General features: G+C 38.6%; 2 protein-coding genes across 12 annotated transcripts in view; both read right to left on the bottom strand.

The window, feature by feature from the left end:
• The window catches only part of USP34 (ubiquitin specific peptidase 34), a 132,948-nt gene extending 130,331 nt beyond the window's left edge, over window positions 1-2,617 (bottom strand). For all 4 annotated transcript variants that reach the window (XM_031595167.2, XM_031595163.2, XM_031595166.2 and 1 more), the window contains exon 1: window positions 2,452-2,617. In XM_031595167.2, coding sequence (XP_031451027.1) covers window positions 2,452-2,494 — 43 coding nt within the window. In that variant the 5' untranslated portion in view covers window positions 2,495-2,617. The remainder of the gene's footprint in view (window positions 1-2,451) is intronic.
• Window positions 2,618-8,615: 5,998 nt separating this feature from the next.
• The window catches only part of LOC116230191 (exportin-1), a 37,170-nt gene continuing 20,421 nt past the window's right edge, over window positions 8,616-25,364 (bottom strand). For all 8 annotated transcript variants that reach the window (XM_031595157.2, XM_031595156.2, XM_031595161.2 and 5 more), the window contains 17 exons: window positions 25,197-25,316; window positions 24,971-25,099; window positions 22,899-23,057; window positions 20,659-20,856; window positions 19,689-19,827; window positions 18,443-18,624; window positions 17,474-17,630; window positions 17,193-17,356; window positions 16,223-16,357; window positions 15,718-15,901; window positions 14,148-14,254; window positions 12,895-13,089; window positions 11,892-12,060; window positions 10,718-10,852; window positions 10,466-10,625; window positions 10,291-10,387; window positions 8,616-9,669 (listed from right to left, as the gene is read on the bottom strand). In XM_031595157.2, the coding sequence (XP_031451017.1) occupies window positions 9,523-9,669; window positions 10,291-10,387; window positions 10,466-10,625; window positions 10,718-10,852; window positions 11,892-12,060; window positions 12,895-13,089; window positions 14,148-14,254; window positions 15,718-15,901; window positions 16,223-16,357; window positions 17,193-17,356; window positions 17,474-17,630; window positions 18,443-18,624; window positions 19,689-19,827; window positions 20,659-20,856; window positions 22,899-23,057; window positions 24,971-25,099; window positions 25,197-25,316 (2,577 nt within the window). In that variant the 3' untranslated portion in view covers window positions 8,616-9,522. The remainder of the gene's footprint in view (window positions 9,670-10,290; window positions 10,388-10,465; window positions 10,626-10,717; window positions 10,853-11,891; window positions 12,061-12,894; window positions 13,090-14,147; window positions 14,255-15,717; window positions 15,902-16,222; window positions 16,358-17,192; window positions 17,357-17,473; window positions 17,631-18,442; window positions 18,625-19,688; window positions 19,828-20,658; window positions 20,857-22,898; window positions 23,058-24,970; window positions 25,100-25,196; window positions 25,317-25,364) is intronic.

Below are 25,364 nucleotides of genomic sequence, written 5' to 3'. Positions count from 1 at the left end.
TGGAGGATTTTGTCTTATTGAGTTCCTGGATCAGATAACAACTGAAACTTTTACTAGTTCTTATGAAACTTCCTCAAGATCAGTGAGCTTACAGTGTTCCAAATTTCAATCAAATGCTGACAATAAAGAACTGTTACTCACTGTGCATAAACTTAGCAATGAAACTATCTTAAGTATATATGTACCCAGACACTCAGTCCAAAAAAAAGTTTTTTTTTTTTTTAAATTAATCTTCCAATTCCACAAGAATTTATCTCACACTTAAAAACGCCACAGAAGCAACAGGCCTAAGGCCCTAGATTCTTGTAGTGAGTTTCTACGAGATACAAGCCTAGGCCTATACCAAGGCCACTGCTAGACAAAAACTCCAGCTCTGCGCACCGTTTGGGGCTTTAGAATTACTATTTTTACAGTTTAGAGAGACCAATATCCTTATAATAAAAATATGCCCAGTTGTTTGCAGAAACACAAAGTTCCATCCTTCTGTCCCCTTTAAATTGGTAACTCTTCTTCAGAAAACTGGAGCTTTCCACGTGCTTTTTCTACAGAATACACTGAGATGATAGTCAATTCAACTTCTAAGTGACTGGTCATGTAACAGACATCAAATAATTATTTGGTAAACACTGGGATAAACAAAGATAAGGGCAGTACGTGCTCTTGATAAAAATGTTTAGTTTACAAAAAAATTTCTAAAACAAACGAGATGTTTCCTGGACCTCCTTCAAAACACTGTTTCAGTGAAAAGGCAATCCCAAATGCTTAGCAGGCAAGAAAAGGAAACTGCTTGCAGTCTCTGGCTCACACATTTTGGGCATGACCTCATTCTTTACTACCACTTTTCATTTCTGCTGCAGCATTTTATAAACTAAGGCTTGACGTTATTCTTGTACGTTATGATTAAATATTACATACCAAATGCAGATGAATGCAGCTTAAAGTTATAAAAGAAATGAAAAAGCATCAAAGCATATCCCTTATAACTCCTCACACAGTAAAGACTTATTTAGCATGCACAAGGCACCATCATATATCTTAGCCTCCAAACACATAAAAAAATACGTATGTCAAGTTTTATTTGACCAGAAGTTCTTCAAGTTTGCTATTCAACAACAGCGACATACAACTGTCTCTCCACATTTAACTAGAAAAGCCTAGTTTCCTTTTCAAAAATTGCAGGTTTGGATCGTAAGTTATAGGGAGCTATTAAGTTATCCATACTCAACTTATCAAAGCCCCACTATTAAAGCAATCTAATATCCCCCTTGTCTTATAAGGAAGCATCTACATGCTTATATCCCAAATATCTAGAAATGGTTCTAAAAATAGGCTCATACTAGAAATCCAGCGATTTCTTGAAATATCCAGTTTAATGTTGCCTTTTTTCTCTTTCCTATTTGATCACATCAATCAAGTTTGAACAATGATTATGTATCAGTCCATCAAAAACTAAACAGTTACCACTTCCAATACAATTGTCATCAGTGCACCATTGGTAACACAGTTCTGTTTAGTACCAGGTACTTAAATAAGCACTCAGTCTGCAGTTCCAACCTGTTTCCAACCTCTGCAGTTAAGAAAACTAAAGTACACAGGCTAAATTAAGCCAACATCCCAATAATTGCTCAAAACAAGATACCAGAATGATAGGCTTGGCAAATAACTATAAAAATTCTCTGACATTAACCTTTTAACCTGATATATTCCCACCACCAGGCTTTCCTGAAAGTTAGTTTTACACACCCGTTTTTGGTTGTTGTTTTTTTGTTTTTTCTTTTCTTTTTTTTTTTTTTTTGCTGACCACCAAGGAATATTTCAAGAAAGTGGCAAACATTCACCCACCGTAACAGCAACTGCTTTATCAGCAGAGAACAAATACCACAGGTAATTAGGCCTCGTCAGAGTTAGAAAAAAAATAAAAAGGAAAAAAAAAAGGAAGAATAAAAGGAAGCTCTACCCAAGCACCGTTCTAGGAAGCATTCAGCGTTTCGGTTTATCGGAGGCCGATCCGCTCCTAAATTGACCGCGGCATACGAGGAGGAAAACGTTTAGGCGGAAGATTTCAGCTCCCCCAGGCTCGGCCTCCAGCGGCTCGGCAGCTCGAGCACGGCGCGGAGCAGCTAGGCCCCGCCGCGCCGGGCAGGATGGGCGGCCGGCAGCGGCAGCTCGTCACGTCCCGCCCGGCCGCGCGCGCCCGGCGGCTTCTCGGAAGGCCCCGAGGGGCCGAGCCCTCCCCAGGCCGCGGGCGGAGAGGAGGGAAAGGAGCCGCGGAGCGGGGCGGGCTCCGCCGTTATGGCCGCCCCGGCGGGAGGTAACCCCGCGCCCGGGAGGCCCGAGCCGGGCGGAGGCAGAAGGCGGCGCGGGATTACGGCCCGGTCCGCGGGGAGGGGGTGCGGGAGCGCGGGGCGAGGACTGCCGGAGAAGGGCAGCGGAGAGGGCGGCCGCACTTACTCTCGTTTAACACCTCCAGCAGCTCGGCGCAGCTCTCACACATTGTTCATTAACAGCAGCAGCCGCCGCCACCGCCTCCTCCCAACCATTGATTGATCCGCGCGGGGCCGCCGATCGGTGATTGATGGGGGCCGGGGCGGGGGTCAGCGGGGGGGGGGAGGGGAGAGAAGGAGGGGCGGGAGGGCGGGGGCCGGTCCGGGGCGGGTGGGATGGGGCGGCCGAGCGATGCCAATAAGCCCGCGGCGGCGGCGGGAGGGGAAGCCGAGTCACTCACTGGCTGCCGGCGGCTCCGCGCGCCGCCATTTTGGTGAGGGGGAAGGAGGAGGAGGGAACGGCAGCGAGGGAGACGGAGCGCTCGGGCTCCGCTCGGCGGTTTCCGACGAGACGAGAGACGAAAGCGGCCGAGTCCCTCCTCCCTTTCGCCCCGCCTTTCCCAGCCCGGGCCGGGCGGCAGGCCGGCGAGCGGGGAGGGAGGAGGGGGCGGGCCGGCAGCGGGGCCTAGAGGGCAAGATGGCGGCTGAGGCGGCGCGCGCTGACGGGTGAGGCGCGAGGCGGCCGTCGCGGCCCTGGTCCCGCCCCCCGCCGGGAAGGACCTCCCCCGTGCCGCGCGGAGCGGGACGGCCGCTCCCGCTTAAAGCGAGCGCGGCGCAGGGCCGTGCCGCTTTGTGCTCCCCGGCGCTCCTCTGAGAGTTCGAAACGAGTTCGGCAGGCTGGTGGTTCACTCCTCGCCGTCCCCGGGACGCGTTCCAGCCTGCCGGCAGCCGGCGGCTACTTGCGCAGCGGCGCTGCGGAGGCGGCTGGCCGCAGTGAGCGCCCGTCAGGCCACGCGCGCAGCCGGCCCGCTTCCCGGGCTCTCGTCTCGCGTTCGATTGGCGCTCTCCTGCGTAACTGCGGGATTGGTTTGCTCGTTTTCTTCTTAGCGCTGTCAGTGTTGAAGTTCTTGAAATTAAAAGCCAAAAAGAAGCGTGGTAGGCATCTTCGGCGTGGTTGTCATACTTAGCTAACACAAACACCGTTGCCGCAATAAGTTGTGTTCATTTCCTTCCGCGACCTCTAACGTCATTTTGCACAGGTTGCCTTCTAGTGTGGAACGGATCGGTGGCCACGCGACCAGAGTGCGTCAGCTGCATTTGTTGTTAACAGAAAATACAGTTCCACACTGTGCATAATCAGAGTTGAATTTGTGTTTGTTTCTCTTTGCCCTCTTCCTTACTTTGACCTGGCAGTCCATTTGATCATAAATCCAAAATTAACTGCCAGGGCATCATAAGTTTACTTTTCTGACAAATCAGCTCTTTGACCTGATCGTACAGCCATATAAACACCGCAGTCAGCACAAGAAAGGGGTCTTCTGAATCACAACAACACGTGCTAAGAGCAACATATTCAAGAGGAATACGAGTGACCTTGTTTTGCGCAGACTAGGATATTTTGAAGTAAATTTTACAGCACGCAATCTTATTTTTGTTAAAGAAAAATGAAATTACATTTTTAAAATTAAATGCAAACTTCCAAACAGAAGGCAGCAGGACCTGTAAGTGGGCTACAGTTTTCATGATAGTGATCATCAGCTACTCTTTCTTCTATCCATTGCTTTTTTTCTCTTGGCCTTTATTCTCTCCTCATGTGGCATCACTGCAATGCGGTTTGATCCCTAGGAGGCCCTCTTTCCTTCTCCTGACTGTGATGCTGCTTTTAAACAGGAGATACTTCCTTTGGTAAGCTGACAGTACAGTTGTGAAGTAGTAATTGAAGAGAAATGCAAGACTTGAGCGTCAGTAGAACTCTACATCCATTATTATTGTACAAGGTGAATAGTCTGAGATCCTTACATACGCTTACAGTGCCAGCATCCCAAGACCAAACTAGTAACTCAGTCCTAGAAATTTTATTTTTTTAGGTTAAAGATGAAATTAACCATTCACCAAAAGAAAAAAACCCTGATGTGGATTAGGGCTCAGGTCATTTTTCTAAACTTTTATTTACATAGCCTGAGGATTGTACCCAGCCTAATTCTGGGAACATCTCTCCTACAGTTTCAATTTTCATTTTCATTATTTCAGACTATAATGAACTTGTCACATAACTGATATCCTATTGATTCAAAAGCAAGCAGAACCCTTGGACTCTTCACGGGTAAAGCATTTACGACTATCTTTGTAGAAGTTTGCTCTAATGATTGCACAGTTGGACGCAGTTAATCCAAGAAGCAAAATGCTCACAGGTAGAGCTCTAGGGAGAAAAGTTAATAAAATAAAGCTGATGCAAAAAACAAACAAAAAACCCCCCAAACACCTCACACTAGATCTAACACTACAGATTCCAAAGAGGAAAACTGATCATTACTATCTCGTTATCAACAGTCATGTCAAAATAACAGCTGTGGTAGTAAGCAGGCTGCAGATAGTTCTTTCCATCACACAGAATTATGTTATCACACTGAGATAAAACAATTTTAACTCCTCTCCCTCATCTTCAGTTGTTCCCAATAGTCTTTACATGAAGGAACCCACAAAGACTGCAGATTTGCAAGAACTAAGAAAAACTGAGACGGTTCACAATAGAAATATAAGCCCTTTTACGTATTTTGATTGGAAAAGTGTTTTTCAGCCCAATAGAAGTATAAATATGAGTGCTTCACTTGGATCTTTTTAACTTACAGTATATTCTGATCCATTCTGATTTAATTCATCCATATTCTGATCTTTGAAAACATCCCTTCTTAACCCTACCTTTGTTTTTTAAACTGTTTTCTTGTTCCCATTGAACAGCATGAATGAACAGAGTAGACACGTATGAAAATGAAAAGCAAGCAAACACAGGGCAAGTACATACCTGCAGTAGCATTTGATTCATTTCAGAGTTCTAATTTAGACTAGATAGGTGTCTTGAGGAGACTGCTGGCAGACTGAGTACCTACTTTCAGCTTTAAAAACAACCGAACAAAAACAGGAAAACAAAACCATAGTTCTGCAAAGCTGTTGTAGATGATAAATGCAGCCAATCTACTGCAGTATGCTAACATGCTCCATCAGGTAGTCCAAATGTATAAATACTCCAAGTAGAGAACACAGAGTCCCAATGCCAAGCTGAGTTCCCAACCGTTCACCATTGTTCTAGCAGGAGTAGTAATAGAAAAGATCTTCTCCCATTCAGCCCTTGGTGTCAAAATTAAGTTGAAGCAGTATAAGTTACATTATTTTATTATTACATTATTTTCCCTAGGAACATGTCATGCTTGTTTTCGAATTTACCTGTGAATGTGCAAGTTATCCCAGAAAATGTGCAATAAAGTGTATTTGTAGAGACTTGAAAAGTTATCTGGAATTCCAGTTTCCTTACATAGTATTTGTATTACTAGAACACAAGCACTCACTGTATTTTCACTTCTTTAGTACTGATTTTCCCCCCCACACTCAAGAAATGATTTTTTTATTTCAGGTGCATTTAGTAATTAAGGTGCATTTTATGTAAAATTTGAAAAATGATTGGCTAAGGCTTTTCCCAAGAGAATGTTGCTGATCAGTCAACTTCAGCAATGACATCCTGAATGTGAAAGCCTAAATAGAAATACAGTTCCATTAAATCACGTACAGAGGTGTATTCATGAAGGGCAGAAAGAAGAGGTATGTTCTCATACTCAATTTTGTAACCAAAATGATTTTTTAACAGCAATCTCTTAACATTGTGGGTTCTGCTCTATTACATTTGGAGACCTACCTAGCAACATGGGAGGAAGGGAACAAAAAGAAATCTAGGCACCCATACGAGCAAGAAAATAGTGCCCCGCAAGTTTTGGGTAAGTAATAATTTATCTGGAGGGACAATCTCAGAGGCACAGTTCAACACTAAAGCAAGTTCCTTGCTTTAGTCAACCTCTGTACATTTTAATGCTGTGATACTTGCAGCGTCTTTTCCTAATGCCGCTCCCCTTCATCTAAAGAAATCCACAGCCAAAGTTTTATTGCTTTCCAGTGCTGAAGTCTACTGGAAATAACTTCAACCTTCCTTGAGAGATGAACATTATTCTAAAGCTTTTTGCATAAATATTAACTTTATTGGAAAATAGTTCACTTAACCAATCAGATTAACACACAGCAAATTATTCAAGTTAGAAAAAGAAAACTAACCTAAAATGCTTTGGAAAATAATTGCTCCAGTTACAGTAGCAAACACATGGTAGCCTGAAACAAGCACTTGGGGGTGTCTTCATCAGCTAACAGGCAATCAATTCATGTAAACACAGAAAACACCCTGTAATATTTTTGTTAAATGAATGTACCCAGAGTACATAGAATTTTTGCTTTTAAAATCTGTATAGAAATATGCACAAAGTAAACATTGGTTTACATATAATTACAAGTTGTAGTTATTTTTATGATGGGTTCATGCTTTTTTTCCATTTATTTTCATTTCCAGAGTGTGCATTCAACATAGTATCTACAACCTTCTCAGGTGTACATTGTAATAATTTTTTGACATACAGGATAACTGCACTAGGAACAGACACACCCTTCCCCCGAAATTTTATCAAGAACTCTGCATAAGCTGAATTTTCATAGCATCTGCAGAGATCAGCAAAAGGCACCAATTTTGAAAACAACACAGCTTTTTGTCAGATTTAAAAGGGAAGTGAGAACTAACATCACCATTTTTGTTACTAGATAATCTAAAAGGTTTCAAAATTATGAAAAACTCTTATCTGAATTGCATTATTAAACACACTTCAGGTGTTCTTTCAAAGTCAGATGTAATTCTTTAGTACGCATCAGACCACAAGCCTTGCAAATTTACTTCAACCTTGAAAATGAAAGGTGCACATAAAAGCACATGTGAACTTTTCATTTGAACTATTTTCGCTGCATGTCTGAACTGATCTAGTTCTGCGACTTGTGGAATATGGTCATTCTGATGTCACACTATTGGGAGTATTTCCATTTTAATAGTTTTCTTCCTGGTCTCCACAGCTTTTGATAATCTGCAGCTCTATAATGCTGTGACTAAGCCTGGTCACAAGCCAGTATCCTTCAACAGTACTTCAAACACTTTAAACTGCTTTTTAGGGTACATATTGCTTTCAAGAACAAAAATCTATAGCTCAACAACTGGACAGAAAGACATGAAAAAGCTTAAAGCATGAGTTTGAGAAACAAATGAGATCTTTCATCTAGCAAACTAAGTAACAATTTTGGTAGACTACATTGTAAATTCCAGTCATAAAGGGTTTGAGGAACGTTGTCTCCACAGCTTAGCGCTTTCATATTGCAGTATTTATGATAAAAGATGTTCCAGAAGTAGTGGCATTGGTTTTTTAAGGCCAGCTAAGTCAAGCTAGAGAGATTTTCAGACACAGAATGGGACCAGTACTTAAGACTGGAAACATTCTGGTTACGGTAAAATTATACATTGAACACTGCTATCTCATGCACCTCTACTTCAAAATTAATGTACAGCACAAAATTACCTACAGTATCCAAGCTTACATAAAGCACCTCCACAACTGTCTAACTTTGTTTTACAGCTCTGAATTAATTGTTATGCTTTGCATCACATTAACAATCCTAAGACCAGAGACCAAATAAAATGGAAAGAAAAGAAAATAAAAATCTGTGGGAGATTTTAATGTCAACTGTTAGAAAACAGAAGAGAGACGCTACAAACATGGGGAAGCCAAGACTGTACACCATCTTAGTGTTCACACTAAAGTTTTCTTATCTGTACTTCATACGTCTGTGAAAATTATTTAACTACAAAACTTTAGGTAGAAAAATAACTGCACATCTGGTCTATACGTGTTATTAATATGTACTAGTATCAATTTTTAGTCAAGATACAGTTCAATAACTCTTTGGAATAAAATACAAAGAGTACATATATTGAGAGCAAGAATACCTTATTACTGGCATTCAACAGCAATGTAGCATGGAGTATTTTTAGTCATGGTGTTAAGTCAAAACAGCTACTATACTTTCAAATAGATAGAACCCAACTTATTTCTTTTTAACTTTCAAGCATAGCTGAAGTCCTTGAGATCAGGGGAAATCAGAAGCAATGGTAATCTAGACCTCAAGGACCATTTCCTATGCCTTCAGAGTATAGGAACAAACCTTTAATACGATCACAGCATTTTCATCCAATAAAAGAATAAGCCGAAGAAAGAAAAATAAATGTAAACCAAGTTTATTTTGCTTTTAAGTAGTGTTCTTTAAGCACTACAGCATGGTAAACAATGTAAATTAGTATAAGTCATCTCAAAAGCCAGAGGGTTTATTATTACTATTATTATTTTATGAGTTGTTAAAAAGATGCAGCCTATTCTAACAGGATAAATATTTTAACCATTTCACTTCGAGTTAATGAAGGCTCACAAATGAGCAACACTCCTCATTGAGGAAAACAAAAAGCTGTTGTCGACAAAGCGACAGCACACACACAAAAACAAAAGAACTGTGTAAAAATAACTAACTGTACTGTGTTCCCATACGCTTTAGAAGTTGCTTTACAATGGGATGATATGCACATGATCTTGCTGCAAACTTGCCATACAACTTGCAAATACATGTAAGCCTAGCCTTTACCCACTCAAATCCAAAAAGCTGCTAATTGATCAAAAAAATTGCAGCACTATAATCCTCTGCTTAACAATTAATTAAAACTGTTTTACTCATTACTTTTTCTACTAGACTGCAGGACAGGCTAGAAAGAAAAAGATCCCAAATTAAAAATTGATACTCTTACAGGAAGTTGTATAGTTTTGCAATATAGTCCTTTACAATTTATGTTTTGCCTATTTTCCCCTTAGCCACAAAAATGGGCATGGAATAATTACTTTGAAAATGCATTAATTTTCAATTCATGCAAATCTAAATAAAGATGACCAAACAAAAGCTTAAACAATGGAAGGATATTTCACAGAAAATTTCTTATACAAAAAACACATAAGAAAAGAGGGCCACTAGGTGACATTTTAATTTACAAATTGGCATCATTTTGGTCAACAAATATCCAAGTGCTGTTTTCTTCTGTCACAACAAAGTGGCTGCACAGAAAGAAAACTGCAGAACTTGTTTTTTAATCACACATCTCCTCAGGAATTTCATGTGGATTAAGAATGCCAGGTACAGACATCTGAAGTTTATGTTTCTCCTCTTGAGCTTGTCGAAGGGCTGTTTCTCTTTCCTCCAAGAATAAATCTGATGTGTCTTCACCTGCAAATTCCTATGTAATTCACACAAAAACAATACTTCACTTTAACTGTTTCAGGAAGAGTAATAAGCTTCTGAAAATCAAGAACAATGTTGGAAACATCTTCCCTTCACATCCTCATCATGCTATTTCTTGTTTTGCTTTCCGTAAGTAAGATCAGAATTAATATAAAAAACAAAAATTTCTAAGATTTTCACCATGCATTATATTGTACGACGGTGCAGTAACAGAGCTTTTTGAGCTCACTGTTAAAGCAGTATCTTTACAATTTTTGAAATATCTACCTAATGTAGCCTGAAAACAACTTTAACATATACTTTCATACAATCATCTTGAATTTTAGCATCTCTGGAAAAATAAAAGCAGTCTGTCAACTTTCAAAACATGCCTCAGTCCCAACCAGAACTTAAACAAAATTTGTTTTATTGCCATATTGTACATATGTATGTAAAAAGCATGCTTTAAACCCGATCTATACAATTAAATTATGCTGAAATGGATTACATGATCCAGTATCTATAGTAGTAAAATATACAACCTATTATAAATGAACACTGTCTAATGACTTTTAAAAACATCATTCTGCTAAATATTTTTTTTTACAATTCTTGTAAGAAACCATGCCAAACATACCTTTATTTGGACCAGGAAATCCCTTAGGTGCTCCTTGAAGGCAGGAATATCCTGGTTTAAACTGAAGAGTCCTGTTACAAACAGCTTAACCTGGGCACTAACAGTAAATACATCTGTTAGTATTTCAAGATATAAGTATCCACTCAGAAGTATAAAACAACTACAGCACACTTACTCTTGTAGATGAGGAAATGCAGATTTGAGAAGATTAGCAACATACTCCTGAATAAACATTTGGTTGTTCACTGGATTTCCAGGGTTTAATGGAGTACTTATTTTTCCCTCTTCTACCAAGTTGAACATGTATGCAAGGATCGATGCATGCATGGTCAAACCTGAACAGATCAAAATTATACATATGTTGTTATTACTTGGAACAGTAGTATGATGTTTCAAAGGCTTGTTTTCATCTGGCTCACAATCTTACCAGCAGTGTGTGAAGTATCTGTTACAACAGAGAAGATGTGCTGAAGGATATCACAGAAGTATGTCTGATAAAAACTCTGAGCAGCAGCCTCTTCTTGTGCAACGTTTTGTAGCAGAGTGTAAAGTATTTGAAGTCCTGCGAAATTTGCATAAAAGACAAGATGAACAACAAAACTATACAAAAGCTCCATGCATCTTTCTACCTTTTTGAAGCGAGACAAACATCCCAAGAAATTCTGAGAAGCACTGGAAAGTATTACACTAATAATTTTCACAGGCATTTTCTCAAGCAGCCAGTAGAGGGTGGCAGCCACATTTATACAAAGCACTTGGTTTTCATTATTAGACGTTGGAACCATGAAGAGCCAACCACACAATCTCACTGGTACAAACAAAAGTGAGAAACTCTATGAAAAGATATACTAGTTAATTTAGGAAGAGTAAAAATTACACAAGCACAGTTGCCTTACTACTTGAAATGCAACACAGTTATCTTTTATCCCTTCCAAACATCAACAATTGGCTAATTCTGAGGTAGCTTCAAAACAATCATTTTTATCCTGCAATTGAGATGCTTTTAGAATTTAAGACATTCACATAGCTTTTCCTAGCCTTCCTTGGCAACTCCCATCCCAGAGGACATTCAATTACTCAAGTGTGCTAGAAACAGCTTCTCAGTGAAACCTGAGATGAAGTTTAACTTGCTGTTGTTCAAAAGAAGCATTTACCTTTAGTCTAAGGTTTTACCCTCCACTGATGTCATAGCTGGCTCCGAGACTGAATTCACTCACCATTCATTTTTCTGCTATCTTTTTCAGTATTAACTCAGAGACTGATTAGTGAGGCAAGAAGTTAAACACTCCAGACAGCACAATGAAAGCCAAAGCAGAACACCAGCAATAAGCTGTTGCATCAATTCAGCCATTCCTGAAAAACCCTCACATTTTAAAGAGAAAGTATGCAGAAACTAACAATGCCCTCTTCTGTGAGTAAAAAAGCATCCAACTATTTCAGTACATTAATGGGTATCTGGTTGCTAATGTGAAATCGAGTCAGGAAAATACTGTTCTTCTACAGCAAATACAGTATTCAACAGTGTGACTGGAATGCTACGTTTGACTAAAAGTGCAAGAAAGCAACAATCTACATACTTAACACTTAAAACTTCAGTTTACCTGTATCTGCAACATTTCTCATTGTATGTTTGAAAGCCCAAATAATAGAATCCAAAACAAGTTTGAACTGTGCAGGTGGAATGGCCAGGAATGCTGGAAAGCAATGAGAATTTACAGCCTGAAGTAGCAAGAAAAAGTTTGTTCTATGTTCAGGATATTCTTCGAAGTCCTTGGAGTGGGGAGGCAGGGAAAAAGAGGAGGAAAAAAAAAAAAAACAGTCAGCCAAGCTTACTGAACAGCTCAAAGATCCAGCATAATATCTTCTGCTAAGAAGAGTGAGTCAATATCCAATATGGAATAGTATTCAGATCTCAGCTTTGAAGAAATATGCATACAAAACAGAATTTACATTTCCCAGATTCCTAGTAAAATTTTTCCCCATACTTTCAACCACCAAAGCTTAGTAAGACTTCTGGAGTTACACGGTATCAACAAGCTGAACCACATTTTGTCAGTATGCAACTTTAATTACTACTTGTTCTACAGACACAAGATACAGGCCTCAGCAATTAAGCACCTAACTACTACAGGGATGCACTATTGCAAAAAGGCACTAATCTAGCCAGTATTATGCAAGTACCTACTGCAAACTGTAGCACAGAAACACTATCACTATGGAATTCAGCAAAGCAAAGAAATATTCACAGAACAAAATTTATGACTATAAGTACTGATAAGTATATATGAATTCTAGTCATTCACCCTACTCTGAATTCTACCTAAAGTATACTTCAGCTTCCAGAACCATGACATTCCAAGGTCTTGGAACAGAAACTCAATTAATCATTTAATTTCAGAACTGTATTAAGAAATCAAATCAGATTAAGACATTCACCTAGACAGCCAGAATTCATGAACCTCAGTTTAATTTCCATAAAACAGAAGCCATGTAGTAACACTATGTAAACTACATACTGCCCCCTTTATTGCAATACCCAGAGACTAGTACTCTTAATATAAACTCCCTTTTTTCCCCGCTTTCTCCAAAATTTACATATAATACCTTATTGATCATATTTAATGTGCACTCAAAAACAGCATCAAATATCTGAGGTATTTCAGCAGTAATGTGTCCACCCAGCTTGTTTACAATGATAGCCATAGTACTAAGCACTTCAGGTTCTCTAGCAGCTGGAACATTTCTCTGGTAGTCAATGAGAACTGCATCCAACAAAGGAGGAACAAAGTTTTCAGCAACCTAAATAAAACAGCAAGACACTGTTATAGTAGCGCAGTTACTGAACAAAGTCTCAAGCAATTACAAGGTAGTTCTGAAAGAAGCTAAAAATATGTAGTGGAAACAGACCTGGGTGTACTGGCTGTATCTGGGCTGAATGCGAGCCAGCAGTGTGTCCGGGTGGCCAAGAAGGCCAATGGCATCCCAGTTTGTATCAGAAAGTGTTGCCAGCAGGAGCAGGGAGGAGATCATTCCTCTATCCTCTGCCCTGGTGAGGCTACGCCTCAACTACTTTGTTCAAGTTTTGGGCCCCTCACTGCAAGAAAGACATCGAGGCCCTGGAGCATCCAGAAAAGGGTAGTGGAGCTGGTAAGAGGCCTGGAACACAGGCCTTATGAGGCGTGGCTGAGGGAGTTGGGATTGTTCAGACTGCAAGACACTCAAGGGAGACCTTACTGCTCTCTATAACTACCCTGAAGGGAGGTTGTAGTGAGCTGGAGTCAGCCTCCTGTGTAATTAGCAATAGAACTAGAGGGAATGGCCTCAAGTTGTGCCAGAGGAGATTCAGGCTGGATGTTAGGAAATACTACTTTTCCAAAGAAGTGATCAGGAACTGGAATGGGGTGCCTAGGGAGGTGGTGCAACCACCAACCCTGGAAACATTCAAGGAACATTTAGCTGTTGTGTTGAGTGATGTGGTTTAGTGAGAGCTACTGGTGATAGGTGGATTGTTGAACTGGATGACCATGTAGCTCTTTTCCAACCTTGGTGATTCTGTGATGATATATTACACATCCATATACTTCCCACCCACTGTACCCATCCAGCAGTGGTTGCCTGAGGACTCTCGTACAACTTCTTACTTCCCCTTAGGATTCCTCTCAGCTGAAACTAACTGAAGCAATCAAAATATAGCTCAGGCCTACCCTCTGTATGATCACACCTTATCGTTCCTTCAGATACTGCAGTTCTGAAAACAGTTCCTGTGAACAGAACAGTATTCACTGCTCTTCAGCAAAAGAGCAGAGTAGTTCCTGATTTTGTTGTATGAACTACTTCTGTAAAATACATTTACTTACCATCTGAGGATCATTGGACCTGCTCACCCAGCCAGAAATCAGTTTTAAAGTTTCCCTTTTCACAGTCCTCATACTTCTAATCAAGGGCTGCTTTGTTACCATTTCACCTGAAAAGTTGTAAAGCTTTACTTAATCTAGGTAAGACGTGCCAACAAGCAGACTCAAACTGGTTCCACAAAGTTCAGAATGTTTCATTTTTATATCCAAGAGACAAAGAAAGAAGACTTTTCATTCATATTACGCAGATAAAAACTAGCTCCCCATTATTTCAGCTCCATAGGTCCAAGTTGCAATTTGGTATTATAATACTACTACCAGTGACAGTACACTGCCTGCACAGCTCAAAAATAAAGCTGCAACTTACTTTTCAAGTAAGGGAATCATGCATATTCATTTAACTATCTGGATCAAGCTTACCTCTGGCTCTCACTAAGTGATGAGAGGACATCAACATACGCAGCATTTTAAAGCAAGCTCCTGATTTTGTCACAGACAAACCTAATCAAACTTTTCTTTACTGCAAGGAGCCTAATTTTTACTTCATTTTCTCACATCCAAATCAATGTAAGCCACATCAGTAAAACCTGCTCTAATTGAGTGCACAGCCACACAATTCTAACAGTATATCCATGGAAAATCCTGGAAGACTGCAGCCAGGGAAACAAGGGTAGAATTGCTTCTGCAGGCATTAGAGATAACCAGTTGTGAGAACATACTCTGAGGCAAGTGCAATCACAACAGCCCTTGCTCTAGTAAAATGTCAGGACTAGAAGTCCTAGCAACTGCTTCCTATTTTGGTTGTTGTTTTTTTTGTTTTGAATAAGAGTGAGTTCTGGCAATTAGAGCTGCAGAATTAAGAAATGTATTGACTTTTCAGCCAGTTTTATTCTGAACTCTGAGGAGTTACTTCAAGGCCAACCAGTTGTTCAGTGGTTAAGTCTTAACATTCACATGTATGATTATTTTCATAGGTAAGAAAATCTGTCGTAAGACAGATCCAATAATCAATTCATTTCATCTTGTCAAGAACTACTACAGCAGCACTTTCTTAGGTATCATAGACTCTAATTTATCCTGTAAAAACTGATTAGGTAACTTAGGTAACTTTTAATTCCTTCTCAGTGATTATCAGTCTAGTTTATGACAAATTTGAGGTACCTTCACTGAAGTTACACTTCTGTAATAAAGCTCTTTCAGTAATACAATACCACCAAACCAAAACTCTGCCAAAATACTAGGGTCTTTTTTTATTCAAAAAGAGAGTAAGTCAAAAGAATGCACACTACAACTTCACCTCTGCAAGACTGCTATTGGTCAACAGTCTCTCGCATCCTTCCTAAACTCATGCCTATAGCTTCCCTCCTTCCAGAATCAAGAGTTTCTTTAAATAAAACACCTGGTTAACGTAATAATCTAAGCAAGCACATTTTCAGTCATTCTCTTGCCCAAACACACAAAGAAACAACAAACAAAAAACACCACCAATGTACACACAATAAGATAAGCCCAGTTATAACAAATTAGAAACCTGCACTGCCAATCCCATTAAGAAAAACATGGAATTTCTTACCATTAGCCTGAATAGCTGCAGAAATATTTTCACTTAGGCACTTGTACACATTCAGCATATCTAAATAAATTCTTCCAAGCTGAATCACGAAGGGGTGGCCAACTGCTTTACATGCTCTGACGTTGGTTTTCAGAATGCTACCAAGCTGCTTAACTGTTTCGGGATCCTTCAGAATATCAACATTCTGTTGAAAAAATTGAGTTAATTCCTTTCAGTTAATAAAAACGCCACTCATCTTCTAGTACAAAAATGGTCAGTTTAAAGAATTTATCTTACACACTGTTAAGGAATGTTCTGTAAAATTCTTTAAACCAGATTTAAACCACTCTTTAATCATTTCAGTCTTCTCTCTCCAAACAACGCTTTTACTGTCACATCAACCATTGCTCTGTTTAAGTTCACCCCAGACCGTTTACCTAATTTCAGGGGTAAAAGCAAGCAAACAAGAACAACAACATTCAGCAGTTTTATTTTAATTGAACACACTTCTAATTTATGGTCTTACTTTTGTTGCCTGTTGAATTATGCTATCCCATACTTGATTGGGGAGCAACATATATTTTTCTATCAGATGCTCCTGTACAGTCTGGTCTGTTTGTGCCCCAATCATGTATCCTACTGCTTCGTAGAACGTATGCACCTGATTGGAAAAGCAAGAAGTCAAACAGAAAGGTTAAGGAAGAGTAACCAAAAGTTCACAATGTTCAAAACTAGCAGGTAGTAAAAGCTGAAAATGGGTTTTCAGTGACTAAATACATACTTTCCATTTGAGTTTACAAGATCTTTCTCCACTCTTTCATTACTAAAAACACATTTAAAGCAAGCCTCCATTCCCTTCCAATACTACTCTGTACATCTCAGAGACTTCCTTCATTTTATCACCATATCCTGAAGCAAGCAATTTCAGGCATAAGCTTTCTCTTACAATACAGCTCCATTTATTTCTTTTACAGAACTTTGGGCTAAATCAAGTGCAAGAAAATCAAAAGTTGGACCTTAATACCTCCTCTGCCCAAGGTTTCCATATGTCACCACAATGCATCAGCCTAGGCTGTGCAAGCACTCACTATCAGAGTACATCCTCCCTGCAAGTATTCTCTTGCCCCTGCACATGCAAGACCCATAAGTATGCTACCACAGTAGAATACCCTTCTTTGCTAATCAAAACCTCAAAATCAGATTTACTCTCATTTACTTGTAAAAGCATTCTAGAAAAAAAGAATTTCAACTCAGCACACTTTAATTCTCCTTCCAAGAATTCTAATTAAGACCTTAATAACATACACTCTGAGCATACCATTTGTAACATGACACTGTCACTGTCACTGACACACACACACACACACACACACACACACACACACACAATGACTAAGAAATACAATTCAAAACTTAAAGACTACTACCAATTTTAGTTATGTCACAACTTTTTACTGGTCTTCACAAATTTACTCATACTCCTGAATTAAATGTACCTGTTGTGGCTGAAGGTCACAGATGATTGTATTTATATTGTTCAAGATTTCATCAATGAAAGGCATTACTTCTCCCACTTGAACCTGAACAAAATGTCGGCGGCACTTTTGTGCTATTTTTATGAAGGTATCACAAGCCATATCCTGAACACCATCATGGGTTTCTAAATCAAATCAGATTAGTTACTGTTTTGTATTTTCCCCCAGACATGCACATGTACTGAGCATCAATTATTTTCTTTAAGATTAAAATTAGAACAGTAAGTGAAAGAGATAATTACCATGCATAAACTCAAATAGCTTGTTGACTACTGTCTTCAAAAACTTCCAGTGAGCTCTCAAAAAACGTGGGTATTGGCCTACTATGTACATTATATTTGATGCAATAATGGCTTTGTTGTCTTTTCCTCTCTTTTGTTCACAGAGCCCTAGGAGATCCTACAATATAACACATTATTAGTTTCCTCCCCAAGTTGTAGACTAGAAGAGCAGTATAAAGGCTAAAATAAGCTATAATAACGATACAGTAAAGTAGTTGCTATTATTAAACTCAAAGCCAAAATAATTTAAAAAACTACAAATCAACAACCCTAGTTAAGGATCAGGACAATTACTTAAGTTTCAGTCAAATCTAGAACACCACATTTTCAGTCGTGCGTTTTAAATGTAATTAATAATTTATACAGGGCAGACTACAGCAACCCTCAGTGTTGAGTACCGACCAACCAGATGATACTGATAAACATAGGTATTACACAGAAAATAGGGAAGCTAAATCCTCTCTGCAGGATTTTTATGACATAATATTGATGCATAATTACTCCCGTAGATAACATTTTCTTCCTGTACTCTTTCCACACACACATTTACTTAAAATGAAGTTGCAGAAGAGAAGAATGCTAGTTGGTTAAAAACAATGCACATTACTCTGCTTCATTAGTGCTCTTGCTTCATTACTGCTTCCTTTCCATATCTTCTGCATTCCTAAAGCAAAATATTTCATCATAAGCCAAATTCTCTCTCCAAAATTTTTAAAATGAAAAGGCTATTTGGATTCATGTATTTTTCACGACTGAGGAACTCATCAGCCTAACATTCAGGGTATGACATTTCCCATCAAATTATTCTTACCAACTTGTTTGCCATACAAGGTAGCTTACTGAAGAATGGAGAGAAGTGTCTTTTTAAGCTCAATTTCTTGAGCATAAACTATGAAGTGTGACAAAGCTGTTAGTTTCATACCACAATACCTTAATTACTGTAACAAGGAATCTTTTTTCATCTTCTTCATGCATTGCTCCACTGATTGAGCCAATAGCCCAACAGAGAGTATTCAAATTTTTCCATGACCATTCTGTCCCATTCACTTGATTATGAAGTTTTTCAGTCATTATTCGTTCTGTGTCTGCATAATCCAGATGTGTAAGATACACTGAAAGACAATTAACAGTAACAGGCATATTTTTAAGCAACAAATTGGATCGCATCTCTTTGAAGTTAATTTGTTCTAAGAAAAAGACATAATCAAAATGCTAAGTGCAATAGTTCTTTTGTGAACTTGTGACAGACCAAGCTAAAGATTTAAATCCAGAACTGCTAGAGTTGTATTTAAAGACATGGGAGAGAAATATTTTGTCTATCAGTCAAATCAGTAAAGCTACTAAGTTAAATTATTAATAAGATGCATACATACTCATGAGCCATAGGAAATGAGATAGGCTAGCTCTGAGGGACATTATACTGCATTTAACAAGTCAGTCAATGATTTTCCTCTGTTCATTATTTCAGTGTCATTACATCTGTTGATTTTAATAACCTACCATTAAAATGGAGATGGTACTCCTGAACTAGTCTAGGTGAAAAGATTCAGCTTTTTTCAACTCAGACCATTCTATCAGCCCCTAAAATGATTAGGCTCTCTAATATAAGTAAAATTCAAAATCCTGCCAAGTTAAAGAAAAAAAAAAAGCATAAAGGTCAGATTTAGCAATGGATTTTTACGGTGCCACTTTCACTGCACTCTTGCGTTTTTAAAAGGTGAATCTTCTATTACGATAACACACTAAGCAATAACGAACAGCAGAATTCAAACCAAGACTGTCTGTACACCTGTATCTGGAAACATTACTGAGGATGAGAATATACTGTAGTAATTTCAATACAATAAAGAGAAGTGTTGATATTAAAAAAAAAAACAAATTAGTACAATAAATCTACTGTTAAGTATACTTACTTCACAAGAATAGCAGTGAGAATAAAAAAACACCTGTGTTTGACATTCATAGAGTTGCTAATAAACACTTGGTGCTCCCCTCCAGTGTTTGCATTTAACAGAAAAGTGTTATTATTGAAGTCTAATGACCTGACCTTAAACGTGACAACTCTGTTTCAAATTTATCTTCTCCCCTGATCCCATATAATTGTGCTACATACATGCTATTGGTGCAGTTGCACAGATCTACAGGACAACTACAGGACAACAGCCACTGCACTTACCCAATGTTTCTCTCATATTTTTATATAAGTTTATGGAATCTGTATCCTTCATGAATTCACGTACTACTTCCCCTTGATCATTTTCCACCACTAACACTTCTTCAGGTTTAGCCATACGGCTAACCATTAGCAATCGAACCTGTATGTTACAAAGAAAAGAGGATGCTCAGCATTTCCTCCGGTCAGCTCACACACAAGCAAATGCAAAGGAACGTTCTGAAGGGACATGCTAACTAAAAACCCATTTTAAGAGTAGCACTGATTTCCATCTCTGTAAGAGTAAGAATTGCTTAAAAAAGTACTATAGCTTCTAGAGTTTCAAGAGATGTATGTATTAAAGATCTTTTAAATACATTTTTTAAACACACCTTTTTTTTTCCTCCAGCACGTGCAGCTTTTACTTTCACCACAGCCCTTACACAAGCAATTAATTAACAATACACTGTTTTTAAAACTATGATAAATTGCCTTGGTTTTGAGATCTCATTCCTGAGTAGAAAACACAACTCACCACACTAAGTGAATAAAAACATCAAGTTGTCCTTCTCTAAGCAGAAGTTAGCTAGGTTTTCATGAACCCCACACTAAGATCCGTGCTGGAAACCACTAATTACAGAAACTGTTAGCACCATTTAGCAAATCCTACATAGCAATTCTATTACAAAGTTAAAACGAAGCTCCTGAGGTAATAACATGGAAGAATATAGGCTTAAGTATGTTTAAATAAACTGTACAGATATATATATTCTCTCATTTTATGTTTATACACAGCGTCAAAAGAGCACACTATTAATAGCTCTATCATCTACTGGTGCCATATTCTAAGTTTAGCAATTTCAGCACATTAAATAACTACAGCTGAATCAACTATCACCCAAAGCATGGAAAGTTTTCTGAAGTCATCCCTTACATACAGTGAAATTAGGAAGTGTCTAAACTTACAGAGTATTTTCACTTAAGCATTGATTACCTTGGATAATACAGGCAAATAAAGCTGTCTCCTTGGAGGAACATCAAAGTGTTGACTTCCAGAAAGCAATGGAGAAGCAGATGTTGAGAATGGACTTTCCCTGTAGAGCTCAGCAGCTAAATGATTCCAATATTCAAGACAAATCTTGAAAATTTCAGTTTCTTCTACTTCTGATACCAACAACATATAATGAAGAGCCTGGAAAAGTGTTTTTTAAGCATCTATTTACTAATTATTTTTGAATACAGAAGTAGATTAAAACCGTATTACTTCAAATTTTGTTATCCTGATACTATAAAAATACTGAATTAGTGTAAAATTTACTAACAAGGTGCAGTAATACTGTAGTGACATTTACTAGTCAAAGTTATGACCAGTGGAGCACCTGAAAAGAACACAGCACCATGTCAGTTGATGTTATTTTGAAAGCATGCATCAATTCTTAAACACAGAATAGCCTAAAGATATCTTAAAAAAAAAAAATGCAATAGCCAAATTAGTCCCTTACTGTATTATCAAAATCACACCCTCTAAGCTTCTGTAAGACCTTTTATTTCAGACCCTCAAAAAACCCCTTAGCTGCTCGTTTTAAGGTCTGCTATTCTCAATACTTACTGCTACTCTCTTCTGCAAATTCTCTGGGAATGTGGAAGAAAACCTTAAAAGCCACACTGCTTATCTGCACACTCAATGCAAGACATCTACTAAGACACCTTCACCTTTACTAACTGAACAGCCATCATGCAGACAGAAGAGTGCAGCTCTGAGACTGATCTAAAAATTTTGTGAAACATTTCAACATCCTATAGAAGACCCAAAGCCATTCAGAATTGAGTTTTACAGAAGTCCATTTAAATGTCAATTTTAACTAATCAACAATTTAATATAGTTGTGCTGGACAAGACAGGAGGCAAGATTTGAAGACTGCACTCCAATTTACACAACACTTAACTTCATATTCTTAATCACAGAATTGAAGGGGTTGGAAGGGACCTCCAGAGATCAAGTCCAACCCCCAGTAATGTCTCAACATGGGTTCAAACTTGATCTCTTCCTTGATTGATAGTTATTCTGCACAAGTTCACTAATTTTGAGGTAAGGAATTACGTGTGGATTGCTGAAAGATTTGTTTGCTTTTTGCTTGGCTGTTTTTAAATAGAGCACGAAACAATCATTTAATCTATTTTCTAAGTGAGCTACAGTTTGCTATTTGTAAACACTTTATATATACTTTTTTTTTTTTTTTTGGCAGAGGGCTACCTGGAGAAGAAATGTATTGTGAATATCAGATAGAATAGACTAAAATTCAGATATCTTACAAGCATTGCACTGACAAGATGGACCCACAAAATGAAAACTGGTCTCGAGGTTTATACCGTGGTTTTGAGTTTTTTGAGTCTGTCTCAGGATAGTTTCTCAACCTAAAGATTCCGTACCTGCAGAAGGCTCAACTCTGGGATATCACAAAGGCTGCTACAAGGGCCTATGGAAACAGCTCATCCCATAGGAGCTCAGAGGTGGGAGAGAGTTAATATAAATGTCATCAAAGAACAGCTTACTCTCAGCAAGTCAATATAGGTCTCCCAACAAGACCCTTAATACTATATAAAGCATGCCTATTAAATAGCACTCTGTAGAGCTCCAGCATTAAAGGCTATGCTTAGGACACAGAAACTAAACACAGACCACAAGGACAATATTCTAAACATCTGGGAAATGACAATTTAGGCAAGAAGTTACACCAGGACAGAAAAGCTGGAGAATGGCATTTGCTGTATCCTAGACTGAATGTTGAATAAAAACAAAGTGCACCATTTGTTGTATTAGGCACCCACAAACTGACAGAACTCAAAGCAGCAACCACCTGTATGAGTGAGTTAAAAATATTGAGTTTTGATACCCATACAAAAAGGTTTCGATATTTCTTTGAAAGCATTTTAAAGCAGTATTTACACGTCAGACAAGAGACAAGTAAGAAGAGGGAGAGAAAAGCACACATTTTGCACCTTTTTTTTGTTTTCTTTTTTTTTTTTAAAGGAAAACACCACTGAAAATAAATTGCTATCGAAGCACACTTGGAAAGTCTGAAAGGTTTCTTGTGTTCTTGTGTACATCATTTACTGATTATGGGGAAAAAAATTCTTCTAACCAATATAAGCACAACAATCTAGAGGTCATATTAGTATCATGTTATTTGAGTACAAGAAACCTCTATGTTTTGGATAAACGATGCAACTTACCTCCATTAACGTTTCTCTCAAATTTAATCTTTTCTCTATAAGTTGACCATGTTCCTTGAGAAACGTACAGAGAAACAAACTGAGATTCTGAATGAAGTTCTGTTCATCATCTTTTCCGTTAGAATAGGCAAGTCGGATATTGGTATTTAAAGGAAGCATCTAACAAAAGGAAGACAAACATAACCAATGTCCTGTTTTACATGCAAGCAGAACTACCGCACACTAGCATATTATCAATCATATTGCTTTTTTGTTGTTGTTGTTGTCTCCAAGCTGGACAACATGATGAAAGAGTACACACACTGAGGTTCTGATTAACTAAACCTTTCCCTAGCACTTTTAACAGAAAAGACAAGGGAAGCACCTACCCTATTTCAAGACATTTTCAACTGGTATCAAGCGAAACTGTTCCAAAGAAGTGTCTTTATTACCTGTACCTTGTAACACGGCAGTCATAGTATTAAAACAGTATGAAAGATCTCCCTCACAATGTTTATAAATTATTAAAGAAAACCTAATATTTTTCAGTTATCTACCAACGATCTCTGTGGTACCTCCTTAAGAAGTACACCAACTTTCAAATTCTATTGCTATAAAACAGAAAAGTTTTCAGTGCTGTCCAGCTTCTTTAACGCCAATACTGTTACACCCAATTCAGCATTCAACTGTTATTTTATGTAAAAGTTTTTTCTGAACGTATTTGCATTCAGAATCAAGAGCATCATCCGTAGAATCATGGAACTGTAGGGATTGGAAGGGACTTCCAGAGATCAAGTCCAATCCCCCCTACAAAGCAGCTCCCTAAAGCAGGGTGCACAGGTAAGCAACCAGATGGATCTTGAATATCTCCAGAGAAGGAGACTCAGCAACCTCCCTGGCAGCCTGATGCAGTGCTCCATCACCCTCACCATGAAGAGGTTCTTTTGCATATTGATGCAGAACTTCCTATGCTCCAGTTTACAGCCATTTCCCCCTGTCCTGTCCCCACAGACCACTGAAAAGGACATATGTCTTGAAATAGGGTTGGACATATCCCCTTGTCTCTCACACTTAAGAGATTTATAAACATTCTCAGTCGTCTTTTCTCAGGCTGAACAGGTCACTCAGCCTTTCCTCATAGGGGAGGTGCTTCAGGCCCTTTATCATCTTTGTGGCCGTAAGCTGGATTCTTTCCAGGACATCCCGTCTTTTTTGTACCAGGGAGCCCAGAACTGGATACACTGCATCAGGTGAGGCCTGACCAGTGCAAAGTAGAGGGGGAGCTGGCCATGGTCCTTTAAATGCACCCTAGGATCCCACAGGCCTTCTTTGGACACCAGGGCACAATGCTAGCTCATAGCCAACCATGAGCCATCCACCAAAAAAAATGAAAACAAAGAAATGAAAAAGAAAATGAGGAAACGTTCGAGAGTCTTAACAGAATGATTTAGCTGCAAGAAAATGTCAACTTCTAAATCAAATTCTAACTAAGAAGTTCTACAGTTCCTCGTGAAGCCCAGTGAGGGAGAGGAATGATGGCAGAGGTGCTTCTTTTAGATGCACGCCTTTCTGAAAAGGCCTCAAAGACGATAACATGATGAAAGCTGTGTTATACACAGCAGGGAAAAAAAAATGGATACAAAAAACAGAATCTAATTGTCCAGAAGTGTTATAAAAAAATAAAATCCACAGCTTTGGCCTAAGAGTATCCTCATTAAAATGGACAAATGTGAAGCTCCATCTACATTTATCCTTTCTTCCCTCTAAACAAAAAGTATGCAAACTTCATCACAAACTTCTGGCATTTCACTATGCTTAAATGTGTGTTGAGGACACAGCAGCACCTCACCTACCTGCCTTTCTCAGACAACCCTGAGAGCACAAAACACACTGAATTAACCAAAATACATCAATCCTGCAGAAATACAGCTGTTCTCCATAGTCATAAAGTTTATGTCTTTTGATCAAGCTATAAGTACACAATCAAACGGCACAATGAAATGCAACATTCCCCAAGAGCTCTATAGAGTATCAATTTGTGAACTGAACTAGATTGTTAAAAGTAAAAAAACAAACATTTACTAAAACATTACCTGTTTTAACTGCATCATGGTCAAGGTAAAAAGTGTTACAAATTGTTCTTCATACTGGCTTACACTGACACCTGCAATCTCTGTGAGGCACTTTAAAGAGACATTCCGAAACATGGGAACATTTAAGAACTATTGAGAAAACAAAAGAAAGAGTTTGACAACGGTGTTATATGGCACACATTTTGCAACTTTTAAACTAAAAAGCTATCAATAATTACATACATACCTTATATATTAGTGTGCTGATTAACTTAGTCTCAAATATATATCCCAGAGGAATCCAGTTCAGAAATCGTAGCAAAGTTTCCAAAGTTGCATGAACTAAAGGAGCATTTTGGGAGTTTTCCTGTAGGAATATATCAGTGCATATTACTAAGGCATGACTGGGCGGAGG

This window comes from Phasianus colchicus, chromosome 2 (genome assembly GCF_987193195.1).
Source record: "Phasianus colchicus chromosome 2, bPhaCol1.hap1.1, whole genome shotgun sequence".
NCBI classification, from domain to species: domain Eukaryota; kingdom Metazoa; phylum Chordata; class Aves; order Galliformes; family Phasianidae; genus Phasianus; species Phasianus colchicus.
The sequence above is the reverse complement of the archived record's forward strand: the minus strand, read 5'-3'. Positions and strand labels throughout refer to the sequence as shown.